At 41.7% G+C, this 18,536-nt stretch overlaps 1 protein-coding gene across 23 annotated transcripts in view; it reads right to left on the reverse strand.

Annotated features, from left to right (window-relative positions):
* The window catches only part of MICAL2 (microtubule associated monooxygenase, calponin and LIM domain containing 2), a 272,089-nt gene that overhangs the window by 144,361 nt on the left and 109,192 nt on the right, over positions 1 to 18,536 (reverse strand). For all 23 annotated transcript variants that reach the window (XM_056802064.1, XM_016423435.2, XM_056802061.1 and 20 more), the window contains exons 4-9: positions 17,766 to 17,882; positions 15,968 to 16,069; positions 12,956 to 13,111; positions 8,344 to 8,444; positions 1,103 to 1,360; positions 241 to 356 (exon numbers count right to left, since the gene is read on the reverse strand). In XM_056802064.1, coding sequence (XP_056658042.1) covers positions 241 to 356; positions 1,103 to 1,360; positions 8,344 to 8,444; positions 12,956 to 13,111; positions 15,968 to 16,069; positions 17,766 to 17,882 — 850 coding nt within the window. The remainder of the gene's footprint in view (positions 1 to 240; positions 357 to 1,102; positions 1,361 to 8,343; positions 8,445 to 12,955; positions 13,112 to 15,967; positions 16,070 to 17,765; positions 17,883 to 18,536) is intronic.

The raw sequence follows: 18,536 nt of genomic DNA on the forward strand, positions 1-18,536 counted from the left end.
CTAAAGCAGAATTCTGACCTTAACACTCCCCAGTTCAAAAAAATTCCAGTGACTCTTTTGTACCTCCAAGATCAAATAGAAATTTCTCTTTGGCATTTCACAACCTGGCTCCAATTTCCTTTTCAAGGCTTGTTAAACCTTATTCCCATTAATGAACTCTGTGTTCCGACCAAGCTGGCCTTCTTTCTCTTTTATACAAACAACACTCCATTTTTACCTTCCAATCATGTCAACACTCACCGCTCAGCCAAGATCTCGAGGGGTGGGATTCCCTGCTCCCAACTCTTCACCATCCAGGCTGTATCAAAGGCGGCCAAGAAACCCCGAGCACAACCTGTGCCCATAGGCCAAAAAGGCTATAGGAGACAAAACATCCAGAACTTAGTATCCAACGCACCAGATCCCTGCTGGTCTTAGACCAACCTAGTCTTTCCATTTAATGGACTCACAGATATAGTCATGGAAACCAAAGGGGATTAGCTCTCCATGACATAAGGATGAGTTGTCCAGTTACCCTCTAGTCCAATGATTCTGAATGATGTGAACAGAAATGAGCAACCTAGAAACATCTAGAACTTGGTAGCCAATGGTCATGATACCAATGGTTCCCATTGTTTCCTACGGTTTCTATATCAACATAGTCTTTCCATTAACTGGGCTCACAAATATAGTCATGGCATAAGGATGACCTGTCCAGTTACCCTGGAGTCCCTGTTATTTCAAATGATCTGAGTAGAAATGGACAACGTAGGACTGGAAAAGGTTACTGCAACTTTGTTTTTCAAATAGAAATGTTGCTGTATACACACATATATTTGCCCACACACAAATGGGTCAAATCTCATCCTGCTAGAATACAGAGCTGGCTTCCTTTGTTTTTCTAGTAAGTAAATGGGCTTTCAGAGAGCCAGGAAAGTTTGATTTAATGAGTAATGCCAATTGGACGAAGTCTTCCCTGATGCATTCCCTGGGCCAAATGTGATGGAGCAGATCCTGTCTGAATTAACAAGAGCACAGAGACCCACCCCATTATGTAACAGGAATTTTGTTCTTTAAAATGCAAGTTTATATTCCTAAAGTAGAAGGCCAAGACAAACAGTACCTCTAATAAGCTGTCTCCCACCAATGCCACGAGGAGTTGATGGGACTGCCTCTCCCGGACTAGGGCCGCATTCTCAGAAGCATACATGGAAGTAAAGTCAAACATGGCCACGTCAGGCTGGCCATAGTGATTCATGGCAAAGTCCAGGGAAGGCAGCTGGTAATTGGTAGCAAAGTCAGCTGCTTCCCTCGCATAGGACAGCAGACAGTCTTGGTTTACATTCTCTGAGCCAAGCAGGAGCTCCGTGTCAATATAATCCTGGTGGGGATCAACAACATGGCACAATGGTGATCAAGAGAAACTCAAAAGTAGAACTGAAAGAATTCTGGGCAAAATGGTAGCACGCATGTAAAAGGAAACGTCACTAAAAGCCAAGGGATCTCAGAACAATGCAATGGCCCACTGTGACTCTGGGCAAGTGATGGTGACATATCACCCACCCTCCTCTCAGCCAAAAGGTGGTGCACTATGGGGGTGGAATGGGTCTCACATCATCAGACACAGTAACTGTATTAGTTGGCTTGGCTCCAATAGTCTTCTTGGTTAGAGAGAATGCAAATAAGGGGAGAGGTGTTTGCTGGGAAATGGCAATGATGTTTATAAAAACATAGGTAAAACATTTTAGAAAACTATCACATTAGAAGAATGCCACAGAGTATAAGTGGATTCAGAAGCAAATTTGAAAAGGAAAAACAGTTACTCAAAGCTATCCTTTTTCCAGAAAATGGATAAAACTCAGGTCTGGCTTTGAGAGACTTTGGCCAACTACTCCAAAGGGTTACGTCATCACACAGCCTTGGAGACAGAAAGGCCCTTAGAGTTCATCAAGGATAGACTCCTGAGGGTGTATCATTTATTCTTTTACAACATTCATTAAGCACCTACTGAGTATAAAGCACTGTAGGCAAGGGGAGAGACACAATTCAAAAAGCACATATCAAATGCCTACAATGTGCCAGTCACTGCGCTAGATGTTGGGAACACAAAAATCAAGAGGAAAATCAATGCCCTGACTTGGTAGAAATTATAATTCAATCCTGGGAAGGAAGCAACATGTTAATAAACAGATACGTCATAATTTAAGGAGGATAGAAAGTACTGGGATTAGGAAAAGCTTCCTTTAAGATTCTACCTGTGGGGGGAAGCTGGGTGGCTCAGAGGATTGAGAACCAGGCTTAGAGATGAGGGGTCCTGGGGTTTTTGTTTTTTTTGGGGGGAGACATGGCCTTTATTGGGGTGACATTAGATTAGCACACAGGAGGCTCAGTCTGGCCCTGTGAACTGGGTTCAAATCTGGCCTCAGACACTTCCCAGCTATGTGATCCTGGGCAAGTCACTTGACCCCCATTGCCTAGCCCTTACCACTCTTCTACTTTAGAACGAATACACAGTACTGATACTAAGACGGAAGCTAAGGGTTAAAAAAAAAAGACTCTACCTGTGAAGGAACAAGTAATAAATAGCAGAATGGCTAGAGAGTCAGACCTGGAATTGGGAGGACCTGTGTTCAAATTTGGCCTCAGCTATATTCTAGCTGTTTGACCCTGGGCAAGTTGCTCATCCTCAATTTGCCTAGCCCTTACCTCTCTTCTCCCTTAGAACCGAGATTTAGTATTGATTGATCCCCCTTCCCCAACAAAAAAAGACTCTACCCTTAAGCTAAACTTTAAACAAGAGACTCTAAAAGTTATAGAGTAGGAGGAAGTCCATTCCAGGCTTTTTGCAATGTTTTGGAGGTGGGAAATAAGGTGGCAAGTTGAGCCAATAGCATATGTCAGTTTGGTGAGAACACAGTATGTGTGAAGAGGGGAAATGTGAAACAAGTGGGAAAAGGTCGATCGGAACCAAACTATGAGAGGCATCACACACCAAGCTGAAGACAGAGACATGGATCTTAGAAAGTAACAAATTGGATTTCCCCTAGTGACCCAGCACAAGCTCGGCCTTGGTGCTCATTGCCTGGGCTTACTGGATTTCCATGAGGAAAGGATCCCCAAATTCTCATTAAATCGGATTTTTCAGGAGACTGGGCATAATTCCAATTTAAAGAGATTAGATTTATCCTAGAATAGGGGGCTCAGAGGAGTAACACGGTCACCCTCGTGAGGGTTGTCCACCTAGTGAGAAACCATCATCTTTCAAATGATACATATGATTAATCAATTAAATAAAAACTTATTAATTATTTTTTTAAATCTGCCAACTATGTGAACAGACAAGAGCATAAAGAAACTAGTAATAGGGAGACCTTTTAGGAAACTGTTAGAATAATCTATGTGGGTAATAATGAGAAATTGAACTGCGGTGGTGGCCACATGAATGGAGGAAGAGGACATTGATATTCAACACAAGCTCCGTAAGGGCAGGGGCTATCTTGCTTTTTATCTTTGTATCCCAGGGTCCAACATAGTGCCAGGTGCATGGCAGATACTTAATGGAATTATAATAATAATAATAATAATAATAATCACTTTAATCATTAAGTGTTGGTATTAATAATGTTATCGAGCATGGCAGTTGAGTTAATATGACTTGGTAAACTGATTGAATATCAAAGACAAGGAGGCACCAGGTCTTCTAAGGACAGGGAAATACTCTAAGCCAGGGGGTGGAGGAGAAAATAAGGAGAAGGCTGTTCATACCTGTAGGCACCTATTTATTAGTCAGGGCTCCTCTACCCACCACTTCCTAGCACACAGGTGCACGGAACAGCTGGAAGAGCAAGGGTGCACCTCCCTGAAGTGGATGTGATAAACAGGAAGTATGGAGGGGAGAGCAAAGAAGCTGCTTGGGCCAAACAATATCCCTCAATATTTAAGAGGTAGAGATGTTCTGTCTAGGACCTACCATCTCAAAGGAAAGTGGGTTTGAGGACAAAAGGACAAGGGGAATGTTTGAGTGAAGTTATAGGTTCAGAAGAGGTTGAGACAGAGAGGACAATACCTTGGCTCTTCATAAAGGGACCAGGGAGTACATCAAGAAAGAATAAAGAGCAGGAAGCTAGGTGGCTCAATGGATTGAGAGCCAGACCCATGCCAAAAAGTGGGAGGATGCCAAAAAGGGGTTCCAATCTGGCCTCAGACATTTCCTTGCACGTGTGACCTTGAGCAAGTCACTTAATCCCCATTGCCTAGCTCTTATCACTCTTCTGCCTTGGAACCAATATATAATATTGATTCCAAAATGGAAGATAAAGGTTTAAAAAAATAAGGGCAAGACAAAAGAGAAAAATATAGGAAGAGTGGGGTTCAAGGAAAAAGATCTAATAGGTAAGGCACTAAGGATCTAGAATTGGGAGAAAGATCAGACAGATGTTCTTATGGGAAGAGCCCAAGAGACATGAACTGAGTCAACAAGTCAGACAACTACTAGGGGAGCAATTTCAATCTAAAGACAATGGGGCTGGACCTGGGGCCCAGACTGGAAGAGGTTTTGTTCCTCTAAGAACCTCCAGGAGGAAGATTTATAAAGAAAGCTTATTAGGCCCAAGGAACAAGCCCTAGGGGAAGGGACTGGTGACCAGACTGAGTATTGCTGTTGATTAGTACTTTGACTGGGAGTATTGTTGTTGAGTCATTTCTGTTATGTCTGACTCTTCAAAACCTGATTTTGAGGTTTTCTTGGCACAGATATAAGGCTGGTTTGCCTTTTCCTTCTCTAGCTGCTGGGCAAATCAATTAACTACGGTTTGCCTCAGTTTCCCCATCTATATAAAGTAGGGGAAATAATAGCATCTACCTCCTAGGGCTACTGTGAGTATCAAATGAGATATTCATTGTGAAGTGCTGAACTTAGTACCTTGGCACATAGTAGGCACTATATAACAACTAGTATTATTATTAACTCTATGGGAAAGTGGTGTGTTCTTTTGGTACACAGTGACTGCAAATGTGACCCAAGTTACAGAACTCTCAAGACCCTTGGTTCAGTGCAAAGGATATAGGTCAAGAGAATAACTAGTGGGTTCTGGTCTTGACTTCACCACCAGCTAGCTGACTGATTCACATGTCATTCCACTAGTCTATGTCTTTGGCTTCTCATCTGTCCAGCAAGGGTGCCCACTGTTCATCCTCATCCCTACCTCGAAGGGCTGTTGAACAGAGAAAATGAGATAAGAAACTATGCAAAGGCCATGAAAAATGATCTACTATGGTTAGAAGCTTTTCGTTCAGAGCTGGATGAGATCGTTGGGAAGAGTCTAATGGATTAAAAACCCATTAAGGGAAAGCAGTCACTCTGGATCCAATGTGTCTCTTGGGTTCTGCCTACAAGAAAGTCTGTCTGGCCTTTCCTCTGGTTCTAGATCCTCAGACAAGTAGGGAAGTTATCACCAATCCCATTTCAGAGGCGAGAAAATACATTCAGATTAATTAAGTGACCTGTCCAGGGTCAAAAAGCTAGAAGACTGTTGAGTTGGTCCTTCAACCCAAAACTTCTGGCTCCAAACCAAAGGTGAAAAAGCTCCATTCTTTTGACTTTTTCAAAAATATTCTGGTAGATGCCTTGTCTCTGAGCCTGGGGGCAGTGGCACTAGGACCATCTGGAGTCAGGTGACAACATAAATCATCCTGAAATCCCTCTTCCTGGAGACTTCCTCCTCTGTGGCAGCCAAGGTACCACACATACCAGAAGGAAGCCCTGGGGAGAACTGGATTACAGACGCCATGCGAGTTGCTGCTGGCAAAACCTGGCAAGAGAAGGGATGCATTCTCCCGAGACAAGTGGTGATGACTGAGCAAGGTGTGTTTCGCCCAGAGAATGACGCGACCTCCCGCTGCTGGATCCTTATCTCACTACTCTCTAAGGCTTGGGAACTGAGAGGAGCAGCTCCAATGGACACCTAATGCTTCTTGTACTCACTGCTGTTCTCCGGTCACAGACACCCTGGGTATCTGATATTCAAACACCCAGGAGACAGAAGCCAATAGCCAGGTGCAACAGGGGTTGGAGAATGGGAGGCAGGGAGGCCCGAGAGAGAGGGAGATTGCCAGGGCAGAATAGCAGGTGGCCAAACAAGGCAAAGAGAGATAAAGACAATGGTTTAGAAGCTGGGATGGGGACACATAAAACTAGGGAGCAGATTAGATGATATCCAAGGTTCCTTCTAGTTCCAAATACTCTGATTCTGAATATCTAGGACTCATCCAATAATTTTATTAATAAAATATTAATATTTACCAATGTTATCATAAGACATCATATTATGATACTATATTAAAGTTATGATGATATTAATAAAATCATTTAAAATTACACAATGAATCTAACCCATTTATGCCATAGCCAGGAGCGGTAATACAAGTGAGAAGGCAAGGCTTTGCACACAGGAAGTCCTAGACCCCAGTCTGGTATCTGACACAGGCTGGGCAAGATCGTGAACCTTTTCATTGTTCAGAGGGGAGGCTCTAAGATGCAAAGTGATGGAGAAGTTTCACATCCGAATTGGCAGAAGGAGTTTCTGTGCTGGAAGTTCCCAATAGTAATTCAATTCTAGATTTGCATCCTCCAGAGTCATGTATTTCTAAATAGTTTTTTTTTTAATCCCTACCTTCCATCTTAGTATAAATTCTAAGACAGAAGAGTAGCAAGGGCTAGGCAATCAAGATTAAGTGACTTGCCCAGGATCACACAGTTCAGAAGTATCTGAGGTCAGATTTGAACCCAGGTCCTCCTGACTCCAGGCTTGGCTCTCTATTCCTTAGCTGCCCTTTAACAGGTTTTAAGAACATGTTGACATCCATTATTTCATTTGCTCCTCAAAATTTAGGGTAAAGGAATCTGGGCAGGTCTCCTGATGCTCATTTTACATATGAGGCTCACAGTGGCAATTTGACTTTTCCAGGTTTACTCAGCTAACAAAAGGAAGAGGCAGCTGTGTGATCCTGGGCAAGTCACTTAACCCTCACTTCCTAGCTCTTACTGCTCTTCTGCCTTAGAACCAATAAACAGTATTGATTCTAAGACAGAAGGTACAGGTTTAAAAAAATAAGATAGAGGCAGGATTAGGATCCAAACCTTCCTACATCACTAGCATCAGATCACCTAATCAGTTTTGGACACCCAGAAAGCAGAAACAGATTTGTAAGGGGAATTAGAAGAAGAAAGAATTAAATGAACTCATGAGGGGAAAAAAAAGAACAAGTTTAAACTTTGTTTAAAGACCTCATTTAAGGGTAGGTAGTTAAGTGGCTTTGGGGATGTAGAGCCAGGCAAGAGATGGGAAGTCCTGGGTTCAAATTTGATCTCAGATACTTCCTAGCTGTGAGACCCTGGGAAAGTCACTTAACCCTCAATGCCCAGCCCTTACCACTCTTCTGTCTTGGAACTGACACTTCTAAAACAGAAGATAAGAGTTATGTTTTTTTTAAAAGACCTCATTTAGCCTCAAAGTCCAAACAATAGCCTGGAATAGAAGCAGAGATTTCCATGTATAAAAGTATTCAAGGACCCTGTAGCTCCCTAAATCCTGACCCTTATTTCTAGGACACCAGGAGGATGCTCAGGGAAATAAAAGTCCCACTTAAGTGACCCAGTAGTTGGGCAAGTCAGCCTTTGTTTCCTTATCTGTAAAATGGGATTAATGATGGCACTTAGGGTTGTTGTGAGAATCAAATAAGAAAATATAGGGAATATGAACTGCAAACCTCAAAGCATTGTATAAACACTTATTATTACTATAACAAAATATCCATAGCTGCACTCTGCAGCATTTTGAGGATGAAATAGGTACAGTATTCATCGACTGGGGAATGGTTTCCCAATTTATGGTATATGAGAGTTATGGCCAATTTTGCCCCACAGACAATAATGAATATGAAGAATATAGAGAATGATGGGATGATTGGCATGAGTGATACCAAGTAAAGAAACCAGACCTAAGAGAAGAGTTTCCATGACAACCACTATAACCCAAATGGCAACACTGGAAAGGGATTGAATTCTGATGAATCATGGTCAACAAACTTAGACCTTAGGACTTGATAATGAAAGGAATTTCCCTTCAGAAGAGAGCTGTGTGTGTTGGGGGGGAGGGGGGATAAGAAATAGAAATGCTGTATACATTGTCAGATGTGGTTACTGTATTAGTTGGCTTCATTGAAATGTTTGTTACTAGGGTGAGTTCAATGGAGGGTAGCAATGGGAAGAGGAAATAACTGGAATGCGGATACAGAAGATGATACTAAAATGTAAAAACTCAATCTGTGTCCCCCAGAGTCTTCTCCAAGAGGGTGGCCACCTACGTTCACAATGACCCCCTTGTCCAGGAGGCTCTGTTTCTTTGCTGTCATGACAAAGTAGTGAGTGCTGTCCTTGTAGTAGACGATGTTCTCCAGGTCGATTCCTACAAAAAGATAAATGGAAAATTTGTCAACCAAGACATGGGATGAATCATTCTTTGCTCATCAGCATTCACCAAATCTGGCTTTGGTCTGTGGCCAAGGTAGGAGATGTACAAGAGCTTACTTAAAGGGCAGCTAGGTGACTATGTGGATAGAGAGCCAGCTTTGGAGACAGGAGGTTCTGGGTTCAAATTTGGCCACGGACAATTCCTACCCGTGTGATCCTGGGCAAGGAAAATCATTTAGTCCTGACTGCCTAGCTCTTACTGCTCTTCTGCCTTGGAACCAACACTTAGTATTGATTCCAAGACTGAAAATAATGGTTTAAAAATAAAAAGTGTTTGCCAGGAGCCATCAAAGACTATGCTGTTTGACATGGTCACACATGGAAACCAGGGACTGCAAAGCAGCTCCCAGGAAGGATGGAAACACTCACTGAAACCCCCCAAGTGACTTTCCTTATTAACATCCCCTTATTATTGGAATTGCTATGATTATTATTCTTACTTAGCCTCAGGAAAAATAGATGAGAGCAACATGCTTTCAGGGTTAATACAGATGTCCCACTTTAATCCCCCCGAAAAAGATCACATTCACAGAATTAAAACCTAAAGATTATCACCCATTACCCCTCCCTTTTCCCTCTTAGCAGAGGTACACTCAGAGGCCCCACATCCACTGTTAGCCAAACACACAAACACCACAATCAATCACTCCTCTGAAACACAAGTTACTGACACACTTCACTAGTTCATTATGTTTACGATAACCAGGCAACATTGCCAAGGTGCCTTAATGAAACACAAGAAAACTATAACTTGGAAATTGAGAAAATTCCTGATTTCGCTCTTTCTTAAAGTATCCTCTAACCCCCATACCTAGCTACGAAATGTTTTGTTACCCTTCTCCTAAGTAATTACCCTTCTCCTAAGTAATTGTGATTGATTGTAAAAGCTGATCAAAAGCAATAATGATTCTCCTAGCTGGTCATCCCACAGGTCAGGAGGAACTAACCTCCAGATTACCCTATCCTATCATTCATCTCCATCACAAATCTTTCTGTTGTAGTGAATGATCACAGAACTTTGATTAAGTGATCTGTTAATGTGTGACATATTCAATTATCTGTAGAAGATCATGTATGTTGAAAAAATGATTGTGTGCCGGAAAAGCATGTACTCACTGAAGCTATAAAGTAAACCAAACCCCATGGCAGAATGCTGAGTGATGTCTAAGCACAGGTTTGATAACTCAGTCATCTCTCGTCTCTTATTCTCTTGACTGTTCCACCTAGTCAGTCTTGGCTCTCAAAAAGTGTTTATGTGACTAATCATTTTGTTGTTGTTCAATCATTCAGTCATATTTGACTCTTCATGACTCCATGGACCATAGCTATCTGTGAAGTTTTCTTGACAAGGATAATGGAATGGTTTAGCATTTCCTTCTCCAGTTGATCCAGAAAATCATTAACTATCTATAGCTAGCTAACGGTCCCAACAAGATACTGATTGCTTGAGTGGAATAAGAAAGCAGTTTTGCTTTTATGGATATCCCCATCACCATCCTATCCACAGCAAATCTGAAAAGTTTACAGTCATAACCAGATGGTATAGTGGATATAGTACTGGGTCTGGAGTCAGAAAGAGTAGAGTTTGAATGGAACCTCAGATATTTAAAAGCTGATTTTTTTTTTCTGTTTAACGAACTTTAATTTTTTTAAAAGCCAGAAAAACCATTCACAAAGGATTAGCAGGCATTATCATGATTTCCTAGAGGTTTCTGAGCAAGTTTTGCCAAGACAATTTGGGCAAGTCACTTAACTTCTGCCTCAGTTTCTCCAGCTTTAAAATGCAGGCAATAATAGTGCCTTGCTCCCAGGATTGTCATGAGGATAAGATGAGATAATATGTATAAAGTGCTTTACAAACTTTAAAGTACTATGTAAATACTAGCTAGTGTTATTGTTATCATTATTATTTTTACTTAAACCAAATAGATGTCAAAAAACCTAATCCTTGCTGAAAATACTTGGCACCAGAGGACAGAATGAAGAACAATGGAAGAGCTTACAGGGAGGCAGATTTTATTTCAACATCAGAAGGAATAGCTTAGTAATTCCAGCTGCGCAACAAAGGAATGTGCTGCTAGGGAGGAGCAATAATAGTGAGTTCCCCATGAATGGATGTATTCAAACGGGATGATGGATGGTCACCTCTTAGGGAGGTGATGTACGATTTATTTGGACTGCAGCTGGGGGTTGGGCTAGGTGACTCCTGAGGTCTCATCTAGTATTATCCATTGGAAATAAGGAAAGGGAACAGATATTAGGCCCTCTTCAGCACAGAAGAAAGGGTATCTTGCTATTAAGACTCAGTGACAAGCAGTGGAGCGTAACAGATAGGGAGCAGACATCTGAGGCAGGAAGACCTGGGTTCAAGGGTCACTTCTGACCCATCCTGTTTGTGTGGCCTTGGACAAACCATTTAACCCAAGAAACTCTGGAAAATGCTAAAGAGCAGAAGAGTTGCTGAAGTTTTTTGGAAGAGGGAGTTTCTTCCGGCAATTCCCTCCACCAGAGAAATCCCAGGTCTAGACCAAAAGAAGAAAAACAAAAAACTAGGCCAACAAGACAGAGGCACTTTAGTAACTCCTTTAATCTTATTAAATATGAAGCAGCAACAGGGAAACTGTCTCCAAAAGAAACTCGAGCAGTGGTCACATGGAGCATTCACATCTTACACTCTGTGCTGATTTCTGTTGAGATAAAACTAAAAACCACCTTCAGAAGGCCTCCATGAAAACATTACACATGAAAAGGCTCCATTGAGGAAGTTTGCAAAATTGTTTTATTCTGAGCACTCTCCATTAAATACCTCCTTGTGGGGGCAGCTAGGTAGGTGGCACAGTGGACAGAGGACCAGGTCTGGAGTTGGGAGGACTGGGGTTCAAATCTGGTCTCAGAGAGCTATGTGACCCTGGGCAAGTCACTTCGCCCCCATTTCCTAGCCTTTGCCATTCTTCTGCCTTAGAATTGATTCTAAAAGAGAAGGTAAGGGTTTAAAAATAAAGTAAATAGAAAACCTCCTGTGTGCCAGGCACTGAGCCAAGCCCGAGAGTTAAAGTATCCCAAAGAATGTAAACTCCATGAGGGCCAGAACTTAGTGCTTCCTATCACAGGACTTGACCTACAGGAAGAATTCAATGAGATAGTTTTAGACCTGGAAAGTACTTTAGGGGTCATTTAGCTCATCCTTCTTACTTTACAAATGAGGAAACCCAGAAAAGGTGACTTATCTGAGGTCACATTCCATCATAAATAAGAAACGGTGCACATATTAAATCCTTCTTTAAGTCATGAAACACATCCAAAGTTTACTTATATGGGGGAGGGTGATTATTGCATCTATTTTAGCTTCAAAAAGAAAAGAACGTTCATTGATTAGATTCCAACCCATCATTATTTTACCAAATAGGAAACAGAAATTAAGTGGGCTGCCCATGGTCACATGGTTAGTAAGGGTAGAAATGAGAAAACCCATGGGAAAATATTCTAAATAAAAATTAAAAAAAGAGAAATTAGAAAACTCAATCTTAGGTTCCCTCAATCCAGGGTGGGGAGTGGGGGGTTCTCTTCCTCTACCACACTGCCCCAAAGTCCTTCCTAAAGGGTTTCCTTGCTCAGGTACCCAAATAACCTCTTTAAAGGGGGCGTACCCTCCAAAATGGCAGAATGCAATCTATCAATTCCTATTTAACCTCAATGATTTTCATCTGTTCCCTACCACCCCCCCCCCCCAAAGGGCCATATTATGATTCTACCTAATATGCTGCTTGGACCTTCCTTTCTCCTGACCTGACCTCACAAGGTACTGGATGAATTCGTGGGCTGTTTCACCCTTGTTCTTGACACATGGTCATAGTTTTTTATTATATATAATATATATCATTGATAACACTCTTTTGTTCCTTGGTCCTTTATAAGCCCTTGTTTGTAACAAGTGGCAGCTCACGCCCATCATGTGCCTCCATTGCCCTCTGGGTGATAAATCATTTTTAATGCTTCAGAGACTGTAGTGATCCATGACTTGAAGCTATTTAAAAAGATTACCCTATTCTGTTTATATAGTCTCTGAACCCTAAGAAAGCCAGAGCTCATCCTAGAATCAAGTCAACAAGAACTGATGAAGTGCCATCTATGTACACAGTACTGTGTTAAACCCAGAATATACCAAGAAAGGCAAAAACCAGCCCCTGCCCTCCAGGAACTCATAATCTAAGGGAGGAGGCAAGATACAAACAAAAGGTCTGCAGGATAAATTGGCCATAATCTGAGGGAAGGCAAAGGATTTTAGATGAACAGGGAAGATGGTAGGATTCAAAAAGATTAATATCTAGAGATGAGCCCCCTGCTGTCATTTTATCTTTTATTTATACTTTTCCCCTTTAGAGTCCAAAATCACTATTTGAAAAGCACTGGCCTCTAGCCTGGTTTTGAGGGCGGTAAGGGACCCACCTGTTTCTTCTTTAAGATCCTGAAAGAATTTCTGATTGAAGATGAAAGCCACCCCACTGATTTCTTCCACCTTGGCCTCGGCCGTGGTGTTTCTGTTTATGAAGTTGGCAGTGATCGCAATAGCCAGCTTCCCACGGAATTCTTTCCTTCTGAAACCTGGGTGGAGAAAAAAGGAAAAAGCATGTCTTTTCTCTGGGACGGGTCTGGAGGACTGAGCAAGGTTAATGTGGTCACTGTTCGCAAAGTCCCCACAAACATGTGAGAGCAGGACCCGGGGACTCCAGGGAATTGGCATGGGCGGAGGAAACTCAAAAACTCTGAGGTTTGGACAAAGAGACAAGACGTGGCTGAATATCTCCTCCTGGCCTTCCCTCCTTCCCTTCCTCCCTCCCTCCTTCCTCTTTCTTTCTTCCTTAGTCTTTCTTTGCTGCTATTTAAATTTTATTTCTTTATTGTGAATTTAAGAAACATCTTAAGAAAGGACATTTTCCACATAAATAAAGTAGAACAGAAAAGAATGTGACCCTATAATAGGGGTTCTTAACCTGGGGTTGTCCATGAACTGCTTTGCTTTTGTTAATGTATTTTGAAAAGTGTATTTCCATATAAATACTTTTTTTTTTTGCAATTTTACATACTATATGATGCTATGTCTTTTATTTTATGCATTTAAAAAAGAACACTATTGTGAGAAGGATCCAAGGGCTTTCAGCAGATTTCTAAGGGGTTTGTGACATAAAAGAAGTTAAGAACCTCTGCCCCATTTGTTATAGACAACTTGCTTTAAAAAAAAAAAAAAAGACAATTCAGCATGTTACTTTCAAAACTGTCCTGCTTGTCTGTACTTCCTTCTGAACTCCTTTCATTTCTCTTCCATATATTTCAAAGAATGTTTCAATGGCCTACTTTGGGGTGAATTCTCTTCCTAGCTCTCCTATCCCTCTCCCCAAAGAAACAACAAAAAGGGGCATCACAATCTCTGTAACAGATGAGCAGAGCAAAATGAAACAAATCTACCATTTGTTTTTGCCCCTTTTGGACCCCGCCAAAATCAAAGCATCTCTTCTGGTTGTGATGGTCCTAACCTCATCCTTACCAGTGAGATGGTGGGGATATTACCTCATTTTCCTCTAGAATGGATTCTTTAGAGTGTTTGAGAGGAAGCCTAAGTAAAGTGCCTTCATATTACAATGCTGGGTGCCAACAGGCAACAGAGGGTGAGCAAGCCAGTGGGTAGATCTCTTGTGAGTCAGTCAGGTGGATGCTCCCAGGTGGTATAGGGACCCAGCCCAGCAGTACAATGGCCTCTCAACCCTTCCCTCTAAAGTATAGAGTCTTTCTTGATGAGAAACATGAGATGCTTCCTTAGGGAAGGTCTAACTTACAAAATCAGAGAATTAGAACCAAAAAGGATCTCAGGAGTCCAAAAATGAGGAATAATTTCTGGAGCTAATTTTCAATGTGACCAGGTATGTCATGTCTGGTCATTGTCCAAAAATAAGCTCTCCAGATAGGAGAAAATGAAAGGCAGATGGGGTGGCCTTTTTCCCCAAGGAACCTGGGTACTTGCTACAAGGCTGGGATGGAATTGGGCAGCAGTTCCTTTTCCACAGCTAGGAGGGAGCAAAAGCTAAGCCTCTGTTCCCTGAAGGGATTCAGAGGTATGGCATGCAATCAAATGACATCTCCTCAGCCCTGCCCCTCCCCCCCACCAGTTCAGTCACGTTCTTTCCCATTTTCCCTCCCTCTTTTTCTCTCTCTCTGGGACTTTACTCACCTGGATGACCATAGATATGACTCATCTTTGGGAACAAACCCAGCCTTGGTGTTCACCACATACCCAGCACTCACCTGTCAAATATCCTAGTAGACTTGCTTGGCTGCCCCTGGTCCCCTGAACATGGGGCATGATGGGAAGGCAAACCCGTCAGGTGTCAGCTGACTTTCCAAATGAAGGGATAAAGTGCTAGATCTGGGGAACTTGTGTCAAGGTGACAGAACTGACTATTTCTTGAGTCAGCAAAGAGTTAGGTGCCACTGGGCTGATAGCAGTGATAATAGGGGGATTCACGGGATGAGAGGGAGAATGTATGTACCACCTGGAGCTAGGGTTCTGAGAAATGGGGGAGTCTCTCAGGTACATGTATTCCTGCCTCAAGTGGCCTCTCTAAACTCAAACCAGAATAGGTAGAAACAATTAAATATTTATTAAACATTCACTGTGAGTCAGGTACTTTGTTAGAAGCTAAGGGACAAAAGTAGGAGTAATTTCTGACCTCTAGGCATATTTGAATGATTCTATGTGTCCCAGTGGCCTGTACAGGTAGGTTCCAATGAGTGTGAATAAATAATCACTGAAGTAAATGGCTCATTGAATAGAGAGCCAGATTTAGAGATGGACGGTCCTGGGTTCAAATATGACCTAAGACATTTCCCAGCTGTGTGTCCCTGGACAAGTCACTTAATTCCAACTGTCTTATCACTCTTCTGCCTTGAAACCAAAACTTAGTATTAATTCTAACATAGAAGGAAAGAGTTAAAAAAAAAAGGAATTACTGAAGTAGTCACATTACTCAAATTCACACTGTATATTTCCATTGGGCTAGATAGAACTAATGACCATATTTTACATACTTAAAACTTTGAATAAAGTGATTTCAAATACATGACTATTTTCAGGGATTCATTATTTGCATTAATCAGGACTTATCTATGGGCTTTTGATAATCCATGTTTGAGCACACACATGTATACACACATACACACACATATTCCACCACCATCCCTCCAAAAAATCCAACAACCTAATTGATATTCACCATTGGTGTACCTAGATATGTACTTTTTTTTTCTATTTAAGTGCCAATCCCGCAGATTATGGGGCACACTCTCTTTGTCAGAATGGATCAATTGTCCACATATCTTCATGAAGCGCCCACTTCCCAATCAGTCCAGGATTTTCTGCCCTCACCCACTTGGAGCTCTCTTAGAAAAGGACAGCAATTTTCTTACCTTCTAGAGTGTTCCTGCGGCCATCAGCACCAATGATGACATCGAATTCAAAATCAGATAGTGAGTGATCTGCAGGTAGAATTTCTGCTCGCCAGCCTACTTCTAGAGAGAAAGGGAAACATGGTGAGTTGGTTTAAGGATAGTTGAAATGGACACAGGGCTTTCCCCCTCTTTGGTCCATGAGAGAAGGATTCATTACTCAGTTAGTTCTTAAAATATTTCTCTGTCACATCACCAATTCCTTCATATCAATTACCAGTCCCTAGTGGATGAAGGCATTATAGACAGAGTTAGAACGGACCTTCTAGGTCATTTTATCCAAAGTCCTCATTTTACAGAGGAGGGAAATGAGTCCCAGAGAGATGATGTAAAATTTTCTAAGGTAACACAAGTAGTCAGTGACGGAGTCAGGATTTGAATGCAGATCCCCTCAACTCAAAAATAAATTTAATTCACTTTCCATAGCTCCCTGCTGCCTCTTTATAATGGAGTGATATTCAACAGACTTAAATATGTTTGCCTTGGTTTCTCCTACTCTATTGAAAAGGCAGACTTATCATTAAGGAAACAAATTTTCAAAAAATATCTTCCCCAATCCAGGATCTAAGTCATTTCTAGAACTCTGGAAAGTGGTGAATAATTATCAACTGTGTGCAAAGTAACCTTCCTCCCCTCCCCCAGGAGCAGAAAATTCAGGATAGGGGAGGGTAGGAGTCCAACTACTGATTAGTGGCAGACACAAAGAAAATCTAGAGGGAACTGCAAGAGTGAGGGTTTTACAGGCTAAACTGAAGATCTAAGTCTCATGCATGGACTAGAAGGATTTTTGATACCAACTTGGGGATGGCTAGGTGGCAAGATCCTGGATTCAAATCTAGCTTCAGACACTTCCTACTATATGACCCTGGGCAAATCACTTAACCCTAATTGCCTAACCGTACCCCCTCTTCCATTTTGGAACCAATGCATAGTGTTGATTCTAAGATGGAAAATAAGAGTTAAAAAAAAGGCTTAGAAAATGAGAAAAGCATGAGAATATTTAATTCTCAACCAAACAAAACCCAGATTCTGGCTTAGATCTGTGATAAAGGATGAATGGTTTGCAAAAACAGAGATGCAAACATCAGGGTGGGTGATTGACAGGAGCATGTGACTAAGGGTCACATGGGAGCTTGAGGCTTGAGATCTCAGAAAGATTCTATGCCCAACAGACTTCATCAGATCTCTCCTGGAAGGACCTGAGGTTGAGGCTTGGAAAGGTTTTCTCCTGAGACCAACAGAAGAAAAGAAATCTTTTGGATCTGGCTGCTGGCAGCTTTGAATCAAGAAGATTGAAGATAAACTAACCAACTGAAGATCCTGGCCCATTTGATTGGACTCCGGGTGTGAGACTTGACTTTTGGGAAATTTAGTGTTTAGCTTAATAAGATAGTCTTAGATAGTTTATAGATATTAGATTGTTAAGATAATTAGTATAATTTCCTCCTAAACCCCTGTTCCTTCCTCCCCTTCCCAACCAATAAATCTGAATTATTTAGATGTTTCCTCTTGTTCTTTCCTCACCCAAATTCCCAACATAACAGATCATACTGCTTGAATTGCAGCATCAGCTGTTTGAGAGGGAAAAATACTCTCCCAGAATTGAGCCGTAGCAGTTGCCAGTGAAAGTGAGGAGAATATTGGACTCAGTTAGCCCAGAAAACTTCCAGGGGGAGCATTTCATGGGGGAATATCCTAGAAAAGTAGGTGGATTGATTTTCTACAGATTATATTTTCAAGTCAGAAAAATAGTCCCTACTTTGGTTTTCCTGATCTTCAGGAGGCTCGAGGACCTTGACGAACTCTATGTTCACATGGATTTCCACTCCCAACATCAGCGCCACCTTGAACAAGATGAGCTGAAGCTGTCGAATACCTGTCAGAAAAGTGAGGAAAAATGGAATGAATTCAGATGCCCAAGTATCTATTGTCCATTGCCATTGCCCAAATAACACTAGATAAAGAACAGGTTCTAAATAGCCTTCAGATCTACCTAGCAGGAATGCCCATGGGTTTGGAAACTTCTATCCCATGCCTCCCAGCCTCCAGGGGAAGTTCTAAAGTTGGCCAAAGCAAGACTCTTCAGGAAAGGAGGAAGATTCAATCAATCACACAATTAACAAGGGCCTACAGTGTGCCAGGCACTTATCTCAGTCCTAGGAATACAAATGAAAGGCAAAAGATAGCTCCTGCCCTCAAGGAGCTCCTGGTCTAATAGAGAAGAGAACAAATAAAAATAAGCTGAAAAGGGGAAAGGGAGGGGCACATAGATGGCTCAGTGGATAAAAAGCCAGGACAATAGACAGGAGGTCCTGGGTTCAAATATGACCTCAGATATTTCCTGACTATGTGACCCTGGGCAAATCACTTAACTCTCACTACCCAGTCCTTACAACTCTTCTGCTTTGGAACCAATACATAGTATTAATTCCAAGATAGAAATTAAGGGTTTGTTTGTTTTTTAAAGAGAAAAGAGAAAAATATTTGACACAAGGACATGAAGAAATCTAATTAGAGGTGCAGCCAACTA

The sequence above is a fragment of the Monodelphis domestica genome, chromosome 6, assembly GCF_027887165.1.
Source record: "Monodelphis domestica isolate mMonDom1 chromosome 6, mMonDom1.pri, whole genome shotgun sequence".
Lineage (NCBI taxonomy): Eukaryota > Metazoa > Chordata > Mammalia > Didelphimorphia > Didelphidae > Monodelphis > Monodelphis domestica.